This window comes from Actinia tenebrosa, unplaced genomic scaffold, assembly GCF_029948245.1.
Source record: "Actinia tenebrosa isolate PJP-AT-01 unplaced genomic scaffold, QUT_ActTen_1.0 PGA_scaffold14__42_contigs__length_11649687, whole genome shotgun sequence".
Taxonomy (NCBI): domain Eukaryota; kingdom Metazoa; phylum Cnidaria; class Anthozoa; order Actiniaria; family Actiniidae; genus Actinia; species Actinia tenebrosa.
This window is the reverse complement of record NW_028292574.1, coordinates 5,722,613-5,743,520: the sequence shown is the minus strand read 5'-3', so window position 1 is coordinate 5,743,520 and position 20,908 is coordinate 5,722,613. Positions and strand designations below refer to the sequence as shown.

Below are 20,908 nucleotides of genomic sequence, written 5' to 3'. Positions count from 1 at the left end.
CCTGCCTAAATAAAGTTAACATCTTCATTGACATTAAAAAAGGTTCTTGCAATACAAGCATGTGATTTGGAATTTAGGCGCGCAAAGAAATAGCAAAACAGTAAAGAATCCAAGTATTTCTAATTATCTCTGGTCAAAACGAAATATTTTTCACCAACAATGACGCGGAAATATGCTATTTCTAAAAGTTTATTGGCTAACTGAACGAGACAAGTGCCAGTATTGGAGAGAGGTGTGTGGTTTTAAAATAAACAGTACCCGTTTCACAATACAAGAGAAATGAAACCTTTCCTATAGGACGTTTGCATGATGGCGTCACTGACCTCTACTACCAGACTCCCTTGCACTCTTTCTTTTATTCAGTTAATTAGCACCAATTGTCTAACTATTGTCATAGGGAAATACAAATTTGAATAAGAAAGAAAATTCGCGAAGCATTATGGTAGTGGGAGTCAAATGACGCCATCATGCAAACGTCCTATATGGATCGGGACATAAGAAAGGTTTGCGTATAATAGTGATCTCTTTATTATTCTCAACAATTAAATGAGTCTCCGTAATAGAGAGGTGTCCATCTTATATATAAAAGATAGAGGTCTGTTTATAAGGCAATTGTTTCCCACGGGTCCAAGAAGTCAAGTTTGAAGTAGGGTGGACTTGTGCAGTTTGTTTGATTTCGTTGTTACTTTGTTTGTTTGTTCGTTTTTAATTCTATTTCACTTAATTTTTATTTTCACAACTAAAATATTTTTCTTACAATCACAATCTTAAAAGTTATGAAAAAAAATCATTAAGAATATTTACAAGATTTTCTGTAATTCATTGCACGTGATTATTTATATCAACTACACTAAATTCTCATCATAAAAATTGTAAAACAATGTTAAAAATTATCATACAATTACAAATATCATTCAATAAAAAAATATTTAAAGATATAATGGCTCTTAAAAAATCCTACCTAGTGTTAAAAATGACCTTAATTCATAGCGAAGCAATATTAAATAGCTAAATAGAGGGGAAAATTATTGCAATCTTTAGTTTATTGAAATGCTCCTCCAGGGGTGTGTGTTATTGCTTGAATTCATCAACGAATCGCTACACCCCCTGTTAGGATTTTTAACTTATTATTGTTCTGAAGCCAGTGCAAGTGCAAATATTAATATTAATAATTAATTAATGAAGCCAAATTATTAGATTTTCGTAAATATTGTAATTAAATAGCATTAAAGTGAGCATTGAATTGAATTTTAAATATTTTTGAAAAAGGTTATCTTGGGAATAACAAAATAGCATAAAGTCAGCACGTTTTGCACCTAATATATGCCGCTAATTCTTTCTTTTATTTTTAATATTAAAACCTAAATGATAGCACCTTATTCACTATGCATTCGCAGTACTCAGTATTTTGTACGATAACCTTTTTCAAAACAAAGCTATAAAATTGTTGGTTTGCAAACGAGACGTGGCAGCCATGTTGGTTGTTATAACAACCAACATGGAGGCCATGACGTCACGATAAGAAAACTTCCAAAATGGCGAGCGGCAGAAGTAGAATCGGGAGAAAACCGATAGCTACCTAATGCAAGCAAATAAGCACAAATAAGCTTATATAATATATATTTAAATACGACCCAAATCCCTAGATTATATAGACCAGGAGTGATTCGTTTGAGAATATTTCGAAAATCAATTTGAATTCAATTGGTGTACACATTTAAATAATATCATCACTAGATGTGGAATATCTCAAACGAACGGTCCCCAACTAACTGCTAAGATAAAGTATATGAGTAAATATATGAGTATGGCTTCCTCTTCCTTAAAAAAGTAATTGAAATATAATGGTATAATATAAAAGTCTATAAAAATGAATTAGATCTATCGAAGAGGAACTAGCTGTTTCAAGTTTTCTTTTTTATTGGGACTGCGTGAGTAGATAGGTAACTGAATCCCGAACAAAGCGGGCACTGCTTAAGGTGCCCGTATTATTCAGGTTCACTCACGGCATATAGATTGTTAAAAAAGGTTGTTTAGAGCAGTTCAAGACAGCAGTGTCTTCAACTTTGTTTGAGGTTACTTACTGATCGTTTACACGAAGGTAGGGCGACCCAGGTGTCAGGGATAAGTCTTCCCTCAACATAACAAAAAGCAAGAATTATTCCTAGTAATAGGGTTATCCTATCTTCATGTTAACGACTTCATAGAGTACTTTTCTTGTTTCCGAGATCTTACGGCAACTAGACCCTTCTCACGTTTTGGCTTTCGTCCTTACATAAGTACGGACTCAGAAACATGAAAACAGTTCTGAAGATCGTTTTGTAGAGTCTTTAAATTTTTTTTTTTTTTTTTAGATTTTTAGGATATTTTTTAAGAAGACATTTTGTATTCAGTCAACCGAAGTCAAGCATCGTTATTTTATCAAGATTTGTTTAAAGAAGGTAGCACTGAACCACATTGCTGTAAGTCATTCTGATTCTTATGTAGCCTATATGTCTCTAAGCATCGTCTAGCACGTTTGGGCCACTACTTCTTTTAAGACAAAGAGTAACAGACAATAGTCTGTTTGTCCAATATACCAATAAACTTGTATTTTGCTTTTTATAGAAGCTACTGGTTGTTAGTCATTCCGAGGTAGAGAAAAGCTGGGTCGAGTTGGCTTGCATTGCATATTGGGGCTGTTTTAGCTATTTTTAGCTATTTTGCTTCAAAATATGAACAGAGTGGTTTTACGACAGCCGTATTTTAGAAAAGAAACAATACAATGTTTTTTGCATGAAAAAATACCTCTTTTCCTCAAGGGAAAAATATATATGGCTTTGCCTTACGATATGACTGCCGTAAAGCCACTCTATATTTATATAGCTCTAATACCGACTTACCTCTTGTGAAACTATTTGAGCTTCCATTAATGTCTGAGAATACACATTGGCTATCAATAGACCTCGTTTTCATGTCACATTCCTAATATCTCAAAAATATCTTACTAATATTTCTGATCAAGACCTTCCAATTAGTGTTAGCAAATTATGTGCGAGAGTTAGATATTTAAAGTTCCAAAATAAGTTACCTAAATTAGAGGTAAATATGATTATGCTAACTGATTTTTATGTACAAAACTGGTTTAAACTGGTTGATCCTGTTTTTCAGGATTAATTTCCTCACATCGAGGATACTTTTCTATGGTCAACGACTACGCGTTGATAAGTTCCTTTGATTTTTTATATCACAGAAATTAATGGATTAACTGTAATTATTAAAATGATGACTTTTTTTGGTTAAGCCTTTTTTGCGACTTGGGCGAACAGCGTCTTCATGCCTTGTGAGCATGCGTCGTTCGTTTCCATGAAAGGATCGAATTCTTTCATATATTATATACCTAATTTGTTATATTGATCCTAACTATGTGATGACAATCAAGATATTCTTGGGCACACCCAGACGTCTATCAAACATTTCATATTTCCAGAACCTGTCGCAAAATTTGACTGTCCTCTACATGTACATAGATACACTTTTTCTCCTCGTGAATTCGTATTAGATGACAGGTTTGTTTCGTCTCCTCTGACGGTCGAGCAAGAGGCTCCTACCACTATTTTGTTCTGCAAGTATATACGGTATTAATGAAAGTTAACCTCTCAATAACAACAACATTAAAAAAGCAGTTCGGTTAAAAATCTATCAACTTAATTTGTCAGAATACACTTTCTTAGCATGAGCGTAATGTTTTCCCATTTCTTTTCCAATTTCGTCACTCTCTTGAGAATACGAATCTTTCAGTTTGTTTAAGTCATATCGATAGATTCATGTATCCTTTCATCATTAAACAAAGATAAGATACTCTAGGGAATGATCATGACATCGGTGGTCTGAAATTATCTGAAATGGAAAAACTTTATGCTAAAATGGCCCAGTGGAAAAATCAGAAATGCCTTCGTATAAATTTTTAAGAATAATTTACCATTGGCTCAATAAAGGTGACAAAATAATCAGAAGGTGCACCACTAACGCCAATAGACTCTTTCTGTTGGTGCTGACATTGACTTAGATTTCCAGCGCCTGGTGTACCGGGGATACCTCTTGGACCCTGAGGTCCGGGGGGTCCTGCGGGTCCGGGGGGTCCTGCGGGTCCAGGGGGTCCTGGTGGGCCAGCTAGTCCTGGCTTCTTATTATTGGCCGCACTTTTAATACTGTTGATCTGCAAAGAAAGTAATATCTTCAGAAAGAAATATCTTATATAATTATTGTATATAGATTTCGTATAACCCACCATCTTATTCAAATTCAAGGGGAACTTTGTTGTTGTTTTGTTTGTTTTTCCATCCAGCACCCGGCAACATTCCATTGGTATGATGAATATTTCTGTTTTTGTCGTTGATGAGGGTAACGTGAACAGGTCTCATTCACTAGTAACCTTTTTGGAAACACTACGCCAGGCCGACCTCACTGCTGGCACTGAGGGTGGTCACTGACAGGGTTTGTTGCGTCTTCAGTTGTTCTTTTACGTCCCCAAATTAGAGACGGGACCGCCATTTAACGTGGTCATCCGAGCCACGAGGGAATCACAGTCCCCAGTGTAGAGAGCCAAGTTCTTTACACCATACGAATTTTACCCCTCAGTCAGGGCTTGAACCACTGACCTCTGGAGTGAAAGTCGAAAGCGCTAACTTTGCATGAATGCATAATTGTTTTCTTTTTCATTTCTTGTGTGGCGTTATAGTGATGGTTTCCCCAAAGCATAGTTAATGGGGGGGATCTATTAACTAAACCCCAAGCAAAAGGGTCTTTTCGAAACAAGATAAGAGCTGTACATCGTTTCTGTTCGTAGAAATTTGTGGGAAAAGTACATTTAGGGGTAAACTTTACATTTCCGAAAATTAGTATATGCCCAAGACAGTTTTACTGTAAGATTTTCTACCTTTGTCATAAATGTAGAGTTCAAATGATCCACTTTATTCCTCATTTCTCCATTTACAGACTTGAGGTGGCTCAAACTTGTATTCAAGAATGCTTCAACATCTTTTGCTCTTTTTAGTGACGTATCTACTTCAGCATCCTTTTGCTTGAGTGATTCCAAAGATGTCCTGAACTCCACTTCAGAATTACTTAACTTGTGTACTTTAGACTTGATCAACGAATCGTTTAGACTTAAGTAATTCACTGCCACAGCAAGCCCAATAACCTTGGCGCTCACTTCTTGGATGTCGGTGGCTTTGGTCTTGTCGCTTTCTTTGAGTTTTGTTAAAGAGGAATCGAGTTGAACTTGTTTTTCGCGAAGTTTTTTCACTTCGGTCGTTATATTTTGCTTAAATTTATTTGCAGACGATTCCTCCTTAAAAGATTCAAAGAGGGAAATCAAAAAGTTTAAATTTATAGCAATTCGCGATCAAGATTAGCTTAAATAAAGCTTCTTTGCTTTTGTAATTTTTTGCCATTTCACACCACATGTCATTCCCTTGAGTATCATTTCTTTGTTTAACAGTTGCACATGAGAAGACACATGAATACGGATACAATTCAAGAAAAAATTTTTTTTTCAAACTTCTCAAGGGCCGTGGTCTAAAATGAGAAATCATTACAAGAGGTATATTGACGTTTGATGTAGAAGTAGACAATCAGTGATGTATACCTTTGGACCTTCAGACTGACCTCCCAACTTTGACTTCAGTTCCAGAATCTAATAAAGAACAAGTCATTTTAAGTAAAGAAAAATTAGAAATATTGAAAATACGCTAGGTGATCCACCTTACCTCTTTTTGATGAATACGAACCAATGAGGACGTGATTGCCTCTCTTGCCATCTGACGCAAAAAATATATAAAAAAACATGAGTTATTCACCTGTATAAAAATAACTTATAACTCAAGTAATCTTGGAGTGCAAGAATGACTTATCGAATGTATTTTCCAAAACTTACCAGTGATGAAACGTTTCGTTCAAGCCTGTTGATTTTCTCGACCAACAATGATGTTGAGGAGGAAGGCTGGGTGATCTTTGTGAGGTATTTTTGCGAGGCGACTGGAAAAGAAAAAAGGAAATTCATGTAAATTCTTGCAACTTTACCAAAAATATAAAAAATAGACAGAAAGAAAGGAAGGAAGGAAGGAAGAAAGGAAGAAAGAAGAAAGAAAGAAAGAAAGAAAGAAAGAAAGAAAGAAAGAAAGAAAGAAAGGAAGGAAGGAAGGAAGGAAGGAAGGAAGAAAGGAAGAAAGGAAGAAAGAAAGAATTGAGGTGATTTTAATACTGAATTGGAAAAAAAATCGAAAAGCGTCGCCTTCTTGTATCTCGATTTCCGCCACACAATCCCACTTGCACATTTTTGCGTGCGAATACATCTGCAAGTAAAACGTTATCTAAACAGTAAGAAAAGATCGATCGATGCACGCAAAGTTGCGTACCAAAATTCTTCAGTGAAAATCAAAAGCAGCTGTTTGACGCCGGTTGACTACTTTCCAACGTTAAAAATTTGGTCTTAGACATTTTTATTTCAAATACGAATTTGTGTTAGTGAATTGCATTAAATTTAGCAACAACACACCACAAAACAAATCACAAAACATCAATCTCAAATTAATTGTAGAAATATTCGAAGTATTAGAAGCACTGAGAGTTAAAGACGAAGGACTGGAATTGATTGCTTGTTTTATGTATCACATATCTTGGTTGTTCTTCATTAAGAGGCCCTATTCCATGTTGAACTGATTGCTTTTAGCTACTAGAGCTTATTTGCTGCGGCACTGTAACGTAGAAAGCCTGTGAAGATTTCTTGGTAAGAAAATGCCGCGAAAAAGTAGAACTTCCTACTTCTAACTCGTGCAACTATTAAAATTGGTTATGTATAAAAACAAAGCAAGTTTGTTCGTAAATCACCGCTGCTTTTTACTTCAAAACTATAATTTATTGATAATCTTAAAAGAATAAGATATGAAGGAAAGGGGGGGGGGGGGAAGAGATAATGTATCATGTTTAATGAAACAGATACCGTTTCTTGCTAAACACTTTGCTCACGAAAGCCGGCTGAGTTGAGGGTTGTGTGTATGAACCAATTCGAATGTATTAAAAAGTGTGTATGGATACAAGGCCCCACAAGCTTCTATCTTTAAAGCCTACCGTGTATACACTTATTTCAATAAAGTTAGTCACCTGAAAAGCTACAAAGCTGAGACTGACAAGGATTATGGGTAGATACATTTTACATGTCTCAACCGCTTGATAACTGTTGATGGACTTGAGATCTTCTACCAGTTAAAAGTTAACCTCCTCTGAGTATCCTCATCCTCTGCAGTTTGTGTCAAAAGCTTTGCTTGTTGGATATAAAACATTTCCCCATGATTCTCAGCGAGCACTGTTTTCTAGGTTTTTGGTGACTAATAAGTATGAATAAAGAGATATATCTAAAGACAAAGCAAAGATGAACTTTTTATCAAGAATGGCGCATGCCACGCAATCCCAATTTGTTTGCTTACATGCTTTCATTATTTTTTGCCGTTTTTTGTTTATACTTTTACATGAAGAAAAACAATCCATACACGAAAGAAGACTAAGCAAAAATGCAGATGTGTTTGATAAGACTTTTGATCAAGAACAGGCACCGCTAGCACGCAATGCCAAATTTGCTTACATGCTTTCATTATTTTTTTTTTGCCATTACCTATTTATACATTTACATGAATAAATAAGAGCAATCCAGGCACGAAAAAATTAAAAATCAAAAACAAAGAAAAAATTTAAAAAATTAAAAAAAACATAAAAGAGGTTTTGGTGTTTGATAAAAGTTTTGATCAAAAAAGCCGCTAGCACGCAATCCCAAATGTTAGTGTTTAGTTACATGCTTTTGTTTATTTACTTAGTGATTTGGACTCGGCACGCGAGCACTTCGATGACACCTTAAAAACAAACCACTTGTCCTATCGACACTCTAGGATCTAAAGAAACCACGCGAAAAGTTATCTATAGATTTTGTTTTGAGTCTACACTATTGTACTTACTATCCAACGAAGAAAAACCAAGGTTAAACGCTTTTTTTTTTTTTGGCTTAAAATTTTGTTGAAAATTAAGAAATGTTTATGTTGCCGCTCACTAAAGTTGTACTTTGAACCTAAATATTTTGATCAAAGAAAAGGGCGTTTGTCGTCTCTTCTCTCAAACTCTAGCCAAACAGTGCTCTTTGTTCTTCGTGTAAGTGTAAGTCGAAATGTTAAGATCAGCACTAACATAACAACGCCCTTACTAAATCGGTGAAATTTTATACTTGATAATTAATAACAAATATGCATTTTCCTATAGCAGGAGGCGTTTCATTCTCATCGACAATGAGAGAATAACCAAATCAGACTTTTTGTTTAAAAAGGAAATCTTAAAAGAATAAATGCTTTAATATTAATTATATGATTAAGAGAAAAAATCGTTTTAATTATCAAAGACAGAAACTGGAAGAGGCAGGCAGCATTGGCAACATGCCCTTTTCTCTCCGACAACAACCTAAAAAGATATCCTAGGAATCTAAGACCACCAACACATGATAATCAAACATCTCATCACATGCCCTGGCTTGCATTTGGGGATAGGTGAAGACATATTAAGCTTACAGTGATTATCGGAAATCCTTATACCAAAAGTCAGAGGTGGCAAAAGGTGGGCACTACGGTTAGGTACTCTAAGAGAAGCCGAAACCTCTCGACAATCAAGTTCTATATCTTGAAACACTTTGCCAATTTACACTCCACTACTATATGAGAGTAGAGTGCGTTTTGTTGCTTCTCTCCTGAACTTTGAGCTGCACGAAAATAAACTTTTAAATTCTAATCCATATTCAATGTTAACGAATCAAAGCTTGAGTCACATTTTTTTTAACCATTCGTATTTTTTATTTGTACCAGTGTGTCAATCTTTCATTCCTGATTAGAAAACGTTTTTCCATATTCAATGTTAACGAATCAAAGCTTGAGTCACAAATTTTTTTTTTAACCTTTCGTATTTTTTATTTGTACGTCAGTGTGTCAATCTTTCATTCATGATTAGAAAACGTTTGCCATATTCAATGTTAACGAATCAAAGCTTGAGTCACGTTTATAAATAATTAATTATTCGTATTTTGAATTTGTCAATCAGTATGTCATCCTTTCATTCCTGTTTAGCAAACTTTCTCTTTAACCAACTGAGTTTGTTTTCAAAATTCAAGCCTTTTATAACATCACGTCCAGACCAACTTCGTGGTATCACAAACATGACTGTGGAATACCGGAATTGGCAATTAACGTGTTAAAAAAATATGCATTTTAAGAGTTCTAGAGCAGACAGTTCGCAGGTGGTATTGTACATGTTTGTTCAGTTCCCAATGGATTATTCTTCGTGGGATTCATCCGGTCCGGAAACATTAGATGAAGCCCCCCACAATCTCGAACACGATCTCCTATCAACACTCTTTTTTATTCCAATTTTTGCCTTCAAATTTCAGTCAACAAACACCCTGTTCCTTTTCCAAAAAAAAACACGAAATATTAAATCCATACAAAATCCATATCTAGTTAAATTCAAAACGAATTATACACAAGAAAAAAAAGCTTTGGAATCGCAACTCCTTGAACAGTGGCAGCTCCTAATTTTGGCGGGAAAAATTAGCGCGCGCGCCAATGAAACAGTCTTCAAAATAAGTCTATAATATGCATCAAAAGATCTTCTGTTTTTCTTACTAACGATTCCCGCTCTCAAGTTCTAGAATAGAACAGAATACATTTCCTGCTGTTTATATATCAACGAGGTTAAGATATATTATTTTGCAATCCTTGGTAATCCTAAGAAGATGAAATATTGAAAATGTGCTTGGGCAGGTTAGAGGACTAGCGGTGTTATGAACGACAGAAATGGATGATTTAGGTTTGACAGGTCAAAATGGAAAAATGGGATCGATCTGCTGGGGAAATGTTGGATTTCAAGGTTACGAGTTCTTGCAAACTTTCTCACTGCACACAAATATTCGTTTGTTTTTCTGCTACTTGGATTCTTTTGCAAGTCCTTTTCAGTAATGTAAAATACTTTTTCACTGGTCAACTGAGGTTTGACGTTTGCCGTGAACGTAAATCTAAAACTCTCTATTATCTATTCTAATGTAGCCTGCGTAACGGGGCTCTAGGGGTTTGGGGGAAGGTGAGGGAAAGGGAATAGGAGGGGGTGCTCCCTCTCTCTCTCTTTCCCCCTCACCCCCCTCCCCCTCCCCCATAAAAATACCACACATATATTGAAATAAAAAAAGGTCAGATATGCAATCCAATATTAACCTATTTAATGAACCACTTGAAACGGGGTCAACGGGCAAAGAATGACCACGTACGCATCGATTTTAGCTATAGATACATCTTGAGGTCACAAGACACTGTTTGTGAGGAGTCAAAGCAGTATGAAGTCCAACAGAGCTCAGTTTCAAAACCGGCCCTGAAGCAAGAATGCAATTGATACAATGGATACTATTTTTTGGACTCATAGCCAAAATATTATAGGCAAACTTAAAATTTTCAAACTAAAAGTTTTGACATTTAATTCGTAAGTCTGGATAAGGCAAAGAAAAGTCCAGCGCAAAGAGCAGACCAAATTCTTACGTAAATTTAAGACATCATAAAATGCTTAAAAAACGTCAGTGCATGCATCTTTTCTGTAACTTTGGAAATGTAGTTAGTTACATAACTTACGACACTTAGGATGACATTTTGGGTGAAGTTGCTTGAAAATTAAATAGCATCAAAGTTCCCTATGACTTTGTATACAGAACGTGAGGAATCTACTTAAAAAAAGATACACATTTTTTTGTCGCGATTCAATTTCTGCGATTTACAAGACGTAATAGTTTTAGTGAGCAAAATAATCAACTTCTTCGGATTTTAGTTCAATAAAAAATTAAAATTTAAAACCATGGAAAAATACAGTCATAGAAATAATTGTATAGTTGAAATTCTAGAGAGAAAAGGTTTCAATTCGTACAAGATTCAAAGATGTCCAGACACTAAAAGTGTAGCCCGAGGAGAGAAGTGTGAAAGAAGATACTTTGAAGTGTAGCCAATAAACTAAAACACCTTTTCGTCTGGTCTGCTTAAGTAAGGGGATTGACCATTAAATAATTGAGGAGGGAGGGGGGAGGGGTGCATGAATTTATGTTGCACTATATTTATTTTGTTGTTGCAACCCCTGTTTTTGGTAGTTTCTCGATAATCCTTTACTGAAAGGAAAGGTGGCCCGATATGTTTTTCGTGGTTGAAATGCTTGCTCGATTTTTTTTTTTTTTTGGATTTACGCAAACTCCCACCTCGATTATCCAACAGTTTGCCTATTGCGTCAATGCAGGCTATAATCATCCTTTTATTACTGTAATAATAAATTAATCCTTTTATAAAGAAAGCGTTAATGTTATAATTCAAAGTACGTCATTGTGAAGTACACTTGCGAAATGTTTAATGGCGCAAACAGGAACTTATGTAAATCAGTTGCCCACCCGAGGAGCATTTTTGCCTGTTAGAACAAGTTGTAAAAAACGTCTTTCGGAGAAATGTAATAGAAGTAAAAACCCAAAATTACCAAACAATTAGAGAGAGAGAGAGAGAATATGAGAGAAAAGAGAAAGAGAACGCGCGTTTTGAATTAAGAGAGAATTCTTTTCGTATTCAAGCAGTGAGCGCCAAAAACTATTTTCTTGAAGAAAGGCTGTTGTACAAGGCTAAAATCTTGTTATTCAGAAAGTTTAACTTATTTGGAAATGGAGATGACCGATGAAAGTGGAATCAAAGTGTTAACCCAAAGCAAACATTTTATTCGAAAATGAGGTTTAGGCCTTCATTTGCTTATTTCCCATATACTTTCTATAAAAAAGCCTGACAAAGCAACATTCTAACACAAATGCAACAAAACATCTTTGTATAATTGAAAATACCGCTTCAAACAGGCATTTTATCATAGTACATCAGTTTCTAACTGTTTAAAAAAGGTTTTGAGTGCTTACCCAAAACGAAAATTGGGGTCAAAACTCATACGAAAGTCTAGTTTTTGGCGCTTTTAGTCATTATTGCTCATGGCTTTCAATCCTCTTACTTGGCCTTAACTTCAAGCAGACTTGGCAAGACTTCCTAGGATCTTCCCCGCATAAATGCTCTTTTTACGCAAGAAAAGGAGAAAACGTTGACTTCATTTTTTTCATATTATCTCCATACAACGAAGTTTTATCTCTCGCAAATGCTCAGACTAGTACTATCTTTAAATAATATGTTCTTATCGTTTTTACTTTAATTATAGGTATAATTTAATTTGGCGGTAACCGACTAAATTCTTGCGGTTTCGCAAAAGTCATGTAACCTAGGTGGTTAGTAAGGTACCCACAAGAGAAGATAACTGTTGGATTCCCTTACAATTTCTATGCCAAAAACTACCAAATTAAAAATGAAACCATCACTGAATGAAAATAATAAAGAAAGACAATACATTTTGGCTAACAAAGAGTACTAATTCTGGATAGGAAATTTTCGTGAGTTATGTATCTAAGTAGGCGAGCCTTATCAATCAAGTGGCCAACAGTGGTTTTAATATATTGATTAAAAGGGACATCTTATGTTATCTACGACGAAAGTCCGACCTCAAAACTCTCAAGGACTTCAGCTATGTATAGGGTAAACGTGAAGGTATGAAACCTCGTCGCATGGAACGATATGAATAAAGGGTTTAATTCGTCAAGAATGTGGAAAATTTCACTAAAGACTCATCGAAAATTATCACTATAGTATTCTTTAGTATGCTCAGGGAATAAGGAATTTGGAGTCCGTTTGTTTAGGAAAGTTGTGGGGTTTAATGGGATTAAAGCCGCCAGGAAAAACAGACTTAGGGAGTTTTCCTGACTAGGACTTTCTGATCACCGATGCCCATCACAATGTTAACCTTCTACGTGGGCTTAACAAAGGAATGATTGAATGAAATGAATTCTTTGAATCTGTAAATGGGGTTGAAGAAGCCACTTTTCAAATCACAGAATAAAAAGATACAACTAGCTAAAAACTAGTGTGAGCTGCGTCGGTGTTTCTAATGAAACAGTAATGATGAAAAGGTAAATTATACACCGTGAAAAGATGAAAAAACTTACTGACGTTTCGGACGCTAGTCCTTCGTCGGAGTAAAAGAGAAAGAAGTGGTAGAAAGGAGTGTATATATGATAGAAATCACAGAATAAACAAATTAGGGGGAGTGTTTGTTCTAAGATAAATAATTATTATGGAAGACAGTTTTCTTAACACAAACTTGGCAATTCCAAAAAAGAAAAGAAAAAAAGACATATTGCAGCGTATAACTTTATATAAGAATCATAGAAATTGTTAATTTTCGGTTATTTTCATACCACAACCATTTTAGCAAGAAACATAACTTGGGAGGGCCTGGTTTTTGTTTCTCAAAGCTAGTTAGCGAGCAATTTGTTTAACGAAAATGGAATGTACAGCTCTTCAAACAGTATTGCAATCCAAAAATTAGTACATTCTTAATGACGAATTGTCGTTTTCGTTATTGATAGACACCCGAGCCATGTCCTGACTTTGACTTCTGAGTTAAAATTTAAAATGTTTATCCAACTATTTGACTCCAAGTCTTCAAGAGTGACCTCCTTTAAACACCTTACCATGAAGATATGTATTCCTATATTAATGACTGTTTTAAACATGGCTACATGTAACTTTGTACTCGAGAAACGAGACAAGGATAATTCTACTGGTGTTTCGGCGTGGGAACGTGAGCTTACATTGGACAGACGACTAGAGATAGTGTCAGAGAAGTTCCGGTTTCAGGAGCGCGGGACACATTCTAGGCGCCCACAGATAGTTACTAAAATTTCCTCCCTAAATCTACCTTGAATTAATAATACGAACCACTTCCCCTACGAAATTGATAAATTATCTAAGACACTCGGAAACACACATGGAATACCAATGAATGAATGGCGCGCAATCGTAGGTAAACAAACGTGGTTCATTCATTCGCACCGGCGTTGCCTGTGCCAAATATGCCCAGCTGCGTCAACTTTAGTGGAATTTCATTGATAGCAAATTACTAAAGAATGAGTAGTACGCTTACCTGATTTGGTATCACATCCACACTGATTAACTTTAATGTTTCCTGTTATCATCAAAATGACTAAAGTCAAGGCTACCAATGACACTATTAGCTGAATAAGATGAATAATTATCGTACTACAACGCGGCATTCTTTTGGAGCTCGAGTGCATTAGACTGTTTGTAGAATCGTCAGAGCACTCCGTAAACTGGCGTTGTCGTTCGATTTTTTTATCTGTTGGGATCATATTCAATGGAGTGGCCTGTTGGTAAACAGCGTTGTCGTTCTTGCGCGGGCAGGCGGGAATTTGATTGTAGCGATCTAGATCTTCGTAGTGACTTCCCGTAAAGCTTTCGGTATTTTCATAGCCAGCATTTTGATAATGTGGAGGTCCAAGAGACGCCAATGATAAAGAAGGCGAGTCGGGTATTTGGGCACGCAGTCCTGGTCTCATCATCAACAAGTCGTTGAGGTATGGTTTTTGCTTGCGTCCTGAAGCCATCTTCAGTCCTTGTTCGCGAGAAATCAAAATAAATTATTAAAATAAAGTATTGAAACGTTCGTTACTCTTGGGTCTCAAGAACAACGCAGTCGATACTATATGTTTCTCTGTGAGATACACTCGTCTGTGCTCGGGTGTCTCAACCGGCCTTATGGAGCACAATCCAACGCGCATTAACATTTCATTTATTGAATTGAAATACGACTCTATCATTCTTCTCTCATTCGATTGGCCAATTCCTAATTCCTTGCACGTAACACACGTCAACCGTGCACTCAATCAGACGAGTCTCCTCACAGGTAGCCCAAGCTTGGTTTCTGTGGTGTCCTGCTATGAGGAAATGTATGGAGATTCATCAAAAATTTCAATAAAATCATTGAAACGTGAAATAAAGCCTCGAAATTTTACCCGATCATTGAGAAATAGCACTTCTTTTGAACTGCGTGATTATTTTTTGAATTTAGCCCGTTTTAAGATTTTTTTCCCCACCAGTAAGAAATAAGAGAAGGTTGGAAACTCAAGTCCCAAAAGCGAACCATCACGGGTCTTTGAAACCTCGTACGTCTTCGAATTTTCTTTCCAGCGCCAAATTTTAGTCATGACCCTTCTCTCCTGTGATAAATCCTTAATGTATTTTATTCCTATGAAGCCGAAAGGGTGGCTAATGTGCTTATTTCACATTACTTGTGACTATAATTTATATTTTGGGGTGTTTGGGTATTTCTTTCTCCCTTTACTACTGATATTTTGATCATAAACTAAAAAATAAGCACGTTAGCCACCCTTTCGGCTTCATAGGAATAAAATACATTAAGGATTTATCACAGGAGAGAAGGGTCATGACTAAAATTTGGCGCTGGAAAGAAAATTCGAAGACGTACGAGGTTTCAAAGACCCGTGATGGTTCGCTTTTGGGACTCGAGTTTCCAACCTTCTCTTATTTCTTACTGGTGGGGAAAAAAATCTTAAAACGGGCTAAATTCAAAAAATAACCACGCAGTTCAAAAGAAGTGCTATTTCTCAATGATCGGGTAAAATTTCGAGGCTTTATTTCACGTTTCAAAGATCTTATTGAAATTTTTGTTGAATCTCCATACATTTCCTTATAGCAGGACACCACAGAAACCAAGCTTGGGCTACCTGTTCTTAGTGTCGTCAAGCAACGCTCCCTCCCCACTAGACGGGCCCCTGATAGCGACAAGCACTGAATGGTACTGCTTTACCTTCTATATAAGCTTCTTTGGGCGAACTATACGTTAAAAGGAATCAAACAAGACTTTCATTGTATGCGCATTATTCTCTACAGACTGACTACATTCGAATTCTGCGGTTATTATTGCCCCACAGTCCGGCTCTTCCGATTCTCCTTTTGAATCCCTTGTAGGAAAATGAATTGCAGGGAACAGGGATTCAGCCGTATTCTCCCGGTTTAAGGAAAGTTAGTGAGGAGCAATCGAGTGTTGGTAAAGAAATTATTTTTTAAATTTTTCACAGAATTTTTTTCAGTTCTGCTTTTCAATATCTGGCTTGTTGCAGGTCATAAAGAGGAGTCCCTGATCAAGTGAAGAATTTGGCAGAACAGAAAAATTAACGACTTGCTACAGAAGCAGTTCGCGTATGGAAAATCAAATACGGTAATATATATTCATATATCATAAAGTTTGTAGAGAATTATTTTGAAAATCAAATACGGTAATATATATTCATATATCATAAAGTTTGTAGAGAATTATTTTGACCTTCGCTGGCAAATTCCCTGTTCCAACGAGAATCCCTCGTAGCACCCCATGGAGATCAAATGTTATTTTTAGAGTAATTTTAATGCTATTATTTCCAGACTGAAAAAACGGAATTGAGTAACACTCAACGGCTTTTCCTGGAAATTCCATACCTACGATCTGAAAACCCCAGACAATTGAAATTGACCCTCTTTGGTAATGATCCCGTAAAAAAAATGTAAGTCTTTTACCACCATGCTAGCAAGTTCGAGCACCCATGGCATAGCGATAAAAAGTTGTTCACCGAGGCCAAAGAGCGGCGAAGCCGAGAGTAAAATGGAAAATTTTGAAAATGAGACCCTCATAAATGCAAGCCCCCGAGGTTTGAGGGTCATTTGTGAACATTTTACCGAGGCAATATATTGCCTTGCTTGCCTTATAGTGGCTACGGTCCTCATATTTGTGCACGACAAGACAAAGAAGTAGAATAAATTGCTAAAGATTAGTGTGCTCATTTGTTATTGCTCTCTCTTACTTTGGTAACAGGTGAGATGTTCAGAGGAAGTTGCTTCTGTGAAATTTCCAAACCGTACTTTCCCAAGCTAGTGAAAAGTGAGCTGCTTTGTCAATTAATTAAAAATATTTTACTTGGTTAAAGGCACTTATGGTGAATGGTAAACAATATGATTGAGAGATATAGTAAGATGTTACAGCTTCGGTACTGATGCGCTCAGTAAAGTTCCCTTGTATTTAAGCCCAATTCAGCAGCCCACTTCACTAGCTCACGTACAACATGTAGAAGGTGCACGTCTGAATTCATACTGCACTTTCATGTCCTGCTCATTTTAACTTTGACACTATTAAATAAACTTCCTGGACCATGGTCCGGAATGACATTCGAAACGTGTTCGTTAACTTTCTTTTCTTTTCTTTTTTATCCTTTTCTAAATCATTCGAAAATGGATGCCTTGAATTACGTGCCGTGCTTGTCGCTCAAAAACTTCAAAGAAAGTTTACCAAGTTTTATCTTCTTCGACCCCATTGACTAAGGAAAACTAGCCAAAAGTTATCACTAGCACGTCTCGTCACTGCCGATCACGTATTAGACTCAATATATATGCACGTTTTTTATCTTGTTTCAGACTGTGTCATTCATTGAGTATTATTTTTTCTTGACCCGTCGATAGTTGAATTATACAATGCCAAGAACCTCTTAAACCCAAGAACATACATTAGGGCCAAAAAACAAGGGTCCGAAAAATCGTCCAGTATAGCTAAGACGTGATTACAGTGATTATTTCTCTGCTACTTGTCTTTCAAAGCGTTGCGACACAAGTTGCATGGAGCATTGCAGCGTGTAACCTACAGCGCAATTTAGAAAATGTTGCGAGACAAGTTGCAGCAATCATTGCGAAAAGTATATTTCGTTTCTACTTTTGGCAACGACTGCGTCTCCGTTGCACCGTGTAAACGCTTTTGCAACTTGTGTTGCAATGCTGTTGAGGGACAAGTTGCAGAGGAAATTGCTGTAATGGGTGTAATTCGCACGTTAGGGTCACGAGTATAGATGATGAGATGAGATGCAGCGCATTTGCAGAAGAAAAAATAATAATAACTAAGATAGAAGCTGCCCTTTGCTACCAAGGACCTCAAAATCAATCTCAGATATTAGTTGCGGATTCAACATTTTATCATCAATTCCATATCGTATGAAAAGGAGATTAGGACCGGTGGATATGTACTTCTAAGCTTTTGGAGAGTATTTGACCATAAATATAATCGGCCATTGGCTTTCTTTTTTTCTTTTTTTGTTGTTGTTTTGTTTGTTTTTGTTTTGTTTTTTTTTGTTTTTTTTTTGTTTTTGTTTGTTTTTTTTTTTATTTTGTTTGACCAAGTTTGGCTTCTTCGTTTTAAATGTTTTATCGGTAGCTTTTGGTTATTTATTTATTTTAGGGGTTTGCAATCGACCATGAACCAATCGAGTGTATTAACCTCCAAAAGAGTGCGAAGCACAGGTTCTCAGACTTGTGTAAGACTTCAGTTGCACAAATAACAAGTCGTTATGAAATCGAATCACAATAATGAAGCCACAATTTAAGATCTCATATTCGGCTCGGTGGTTGTCGGAGAGGAAGAAAGATAGAGGAAGCGAGGAAGCGAGAGAGCGTGGGTCGGCCGACAATGTCGGTATGTAGTGCATCTACTTGATAAACAACTTAAAAGAAAATATGTTTATAAACCGGCATGTAGTCGATGAGTGTGCCTAATGGTCGTGGGTCGTGGGTCGTGGGTCGTGGGTACAAAGTCGTGGGTCGTGGGTACGAAGTCGTGGGTCGTGGGTACAAAGTCGTGGGTTCCATTTTTTTTCCAAATTTCCAAATTTATCATTTCTTCACTATTCTTCTAAAACGAGATTGTGTAGCTTTCTTCCTGTAAATTCGCGAACTCGACTCGAAGTATTAACGTAAAGCTTATAGCTTTTTGTCTCTATTATTAGTTTATAGGTTTTTTTATGGGTTTAAATATTGACTCTACTATGCAAAGTGGTTCTCAGTAAGGTGGTTCTCAAAACTGCGCAAGCTCCCCGCGTTATAACTCAGGGTTTTTCCTTTTTTTGAAAAGGCAAACCAAGCTCTGAACCAGGATTAACCGGTAACGTCTATAAAATCCCCAAACTTTGCTGTCCTCAAAATTAGCTAGTCACGCAAATCTTGACCTCTTGGGTCACATATTTCTTGTTTGTCATTGGTAGTTGTTAAAAGCAAATATTTTGAGTTTTGGCTTGATAATAGAAAACGAAAGGAGCATCTTATCAGATATTTCCATAAACTTACACCAACAATTAGAAGCAAAAATAGACTATGTGAAAAGCGATCGAATTAGAAGTGTGTTGAGAATGATTCGAAATTCAAAAAAGTTTTTGTAGTGTCCACACAGCGTAAGCAATGCAGAGTAAAATATTTCAATCTATGGCATAGCTAGGCTCTTTCCAGTCGCACCCAATACGAAAAGATACTAGATCTCTCGTATACATTAAGACATGAAATTAAAATTTGGTTCCAATAAAACTGAATAAAAGGTTTGAGACTGGTGATGAAGATGAAGATGGAGACACGTGTTGGAATCTCCTAAACCGGCGATTATTCATTCCATGTAGTTGGTGGACATGATTTTTAGAGAGCTGACTCTATTGGAATTTCTACTTTCCTTATAATTTAGGTATAGACCCGCAAAATCAAGAATAAAACATCGTTTTGATTATACTTACATCAAATCGGTTCTTCTCTAAGTTACTAAATATAACTTCTTTGACCTTCTTGGTATTTAAGCCCAACTGATACGCTGCCGCTGCATAAAAGCAGTCCCTATCAACCTTGGAGTCGTAGGTAACGGTAAACCCCGCACTTTCGAGTCGTTTACTCAGGATTTCCATACTAACACAGAAAACTACTAAGAAATAGTGAAACAAGCTTTCTCGCAACGACAAAAAACATAGAACGAGGAGAAACGCGATGCCGAAAACGCGAATTTGCTGTCCATCAACTTCACACGTTTGCAGCGGCTTGTCGCTCCAGTTTCTGGGGTAACATCTTGATAAAGTCCATTAAAGACTCCTCGTTGAAGCGAGACAAGGTAGAAGACTAGTTGTTTTTTTTTTTTGTTTTGTTTTTTTTCTTTCTTTTATTTTTTTCTTTTTCTTTTTCTTTTTCTTTTTCTTTTTCTTTTTCTTTTTTTCCGCCAAATTTATGTTTGAACAGCAAGGCCAATATAAATGAAATGTAAGAAAGTGCTAAAAGGTTTTCCAGGCCACCAATTTTCGTGTATTTTTATAACACTGTCACGCAAATCAGACACAGACTACCTTGCACAACCCACAATTACACCGAATTTATAGGAACAAAGCCACACGATTTCGTTTTGGAAGTATAGTGATAAATTTAAATTTATAAATGATGAATTTGGAAAAAAATTGGAACCCACGACTTCGTACCCACGACCCACGACTTTGTACCCACGACCCACGACTTCGTACCCACGACCCACGACCCACGACCATTAGGCAAACTCGGTTCAGTGTGGTAAACCGGTCATACAATACCTTTGTTTTTTTATAATTAGATTGCTTGACGCTTTTCTCACACTGAATCCCTGACGATGTAAAAATAATTTTCTTTCATGACAGATATATTTTTTGTTGGTGATAACAAAATTTTCTCATAATGTTTTTATTTTCTGATCAGGTTTTTTTCAGGTTATTTCAGGAACACCTGATTGTTTAGACTGCAAATATGACTACGTGTGTTCTCGGAGACCTGTGTTATGTTATTCCAGTGATTGGTCGTTGACCGTATATCCGGTGCCACTCGAGGGATGAAACATTTCGTTAAGACATCCTGTCTCGTGGCTTGCGCCACAACACGTACTGGCGCAATTGAAGTAATTTCGATTGTGTTGATTGCTGGTGGGCGACCATTTCTCCGCTAACCGGTTTACTTCATTCAGTTGTTATTAAGTTATTCATTTGATTAGTCTAGGAGTATATTCAAAAAAAACTATATAAAACTATAGTATAAAAATATATATGTTTTTATGCTTTATTTTGTAATAATCGAGG

The 20,908-nt window shown here is 36.3% G+C and overlaps 1 protein-coding gene and 1 long non-coding RNA gene across 4 annotated transcripts; one reads left to right on the top strand and one right to left on the bottom strand.

Annotated features, from left to right (window-relative positions):
* Positions 1-2,329: 2,329 nt before the first annotated feature.
* On the bottom strand, positions 2,330-19,919 carry LOC116304799 (uncharacterized). Of its 2 annotated transcripts, none has more exons than XM_089029402.1 (8): positions 19,562-19,919; positions 14,095-14,583; positions 5,918-6,018; positions 5,751-5,801; positions 5,630-5,677; positions 4,919-5,332; positions 3,962-4,198; positions 2,330-3,602 (listed from the first exon to the last, which is right to left on the bottom strand). In XM_089029402.1, exons 2-8 carry the CDS (start codon positions 14,573-14,575, stop codon positions 3,417-3,419), a joined length of 1,518 nt encoding a protein of 505 aa, XP_088885528.1. In that variant the 5' UTR covers positions 14,576-14,583; positions 19,562-19,919; the 3' UTR covers positions 2,330-3,416. The 2 variants fall into 2 exon arrangements, with proteins under 2 accessions (XP_088885528.1, XP_031570448.2); XM_031714588.2 differs by lacking the exon at positions 19,562-19,919 and adding an exon at positions 16,829-16,967.
* LOC116304800 (uncharacterized) lies at positions 15,681-16,974 on the top strand. 2 transcript variants are annotated; one of them, XR_004198093.2, is made up of 4 exons: positions 15,681-16,038; positions 16,112-16,209; positions 16,413-16,531; positions 16,840-16,917. It is a non-coding gene; the product is annotated as an uncharacterized LOC116304800 (long non-coding RNA). The 2 variants fall into 2 exon arrangements; XR_004198094.2 differs by lacking the exon at positions 16,413-16,531 and having other exon boundaries at positions 16,840-16,974.
* Positions 19,920-20,908: the final 989 nt, after the last annotated feature.

Excerpts from the sequence above, each read along its gene's own strand:
- LOC116304799 (XM_089029402.1), bottom strand. The coding sequence starts at position 14,575 with ATGGCTTCAGGACGCAAGCAAAAACCATACCTCAACGACTTGTTGATG. Across the intron at positions 6,019-14,094 it reads TGGATGTGATACCAAATCAG|TCGCCTCGCAAAAATACCTC; the intron begins GTAAGCGTACTA and ends TTTCTTTTCCAG. Across the intron at positions 3,603-3,961 it reads TCACCTTTATTGAGCCAATG|AACAAAATAGTGGTAGGAGC; the intron begins GTAAATTATTCT and ends ATATACTTGCAG.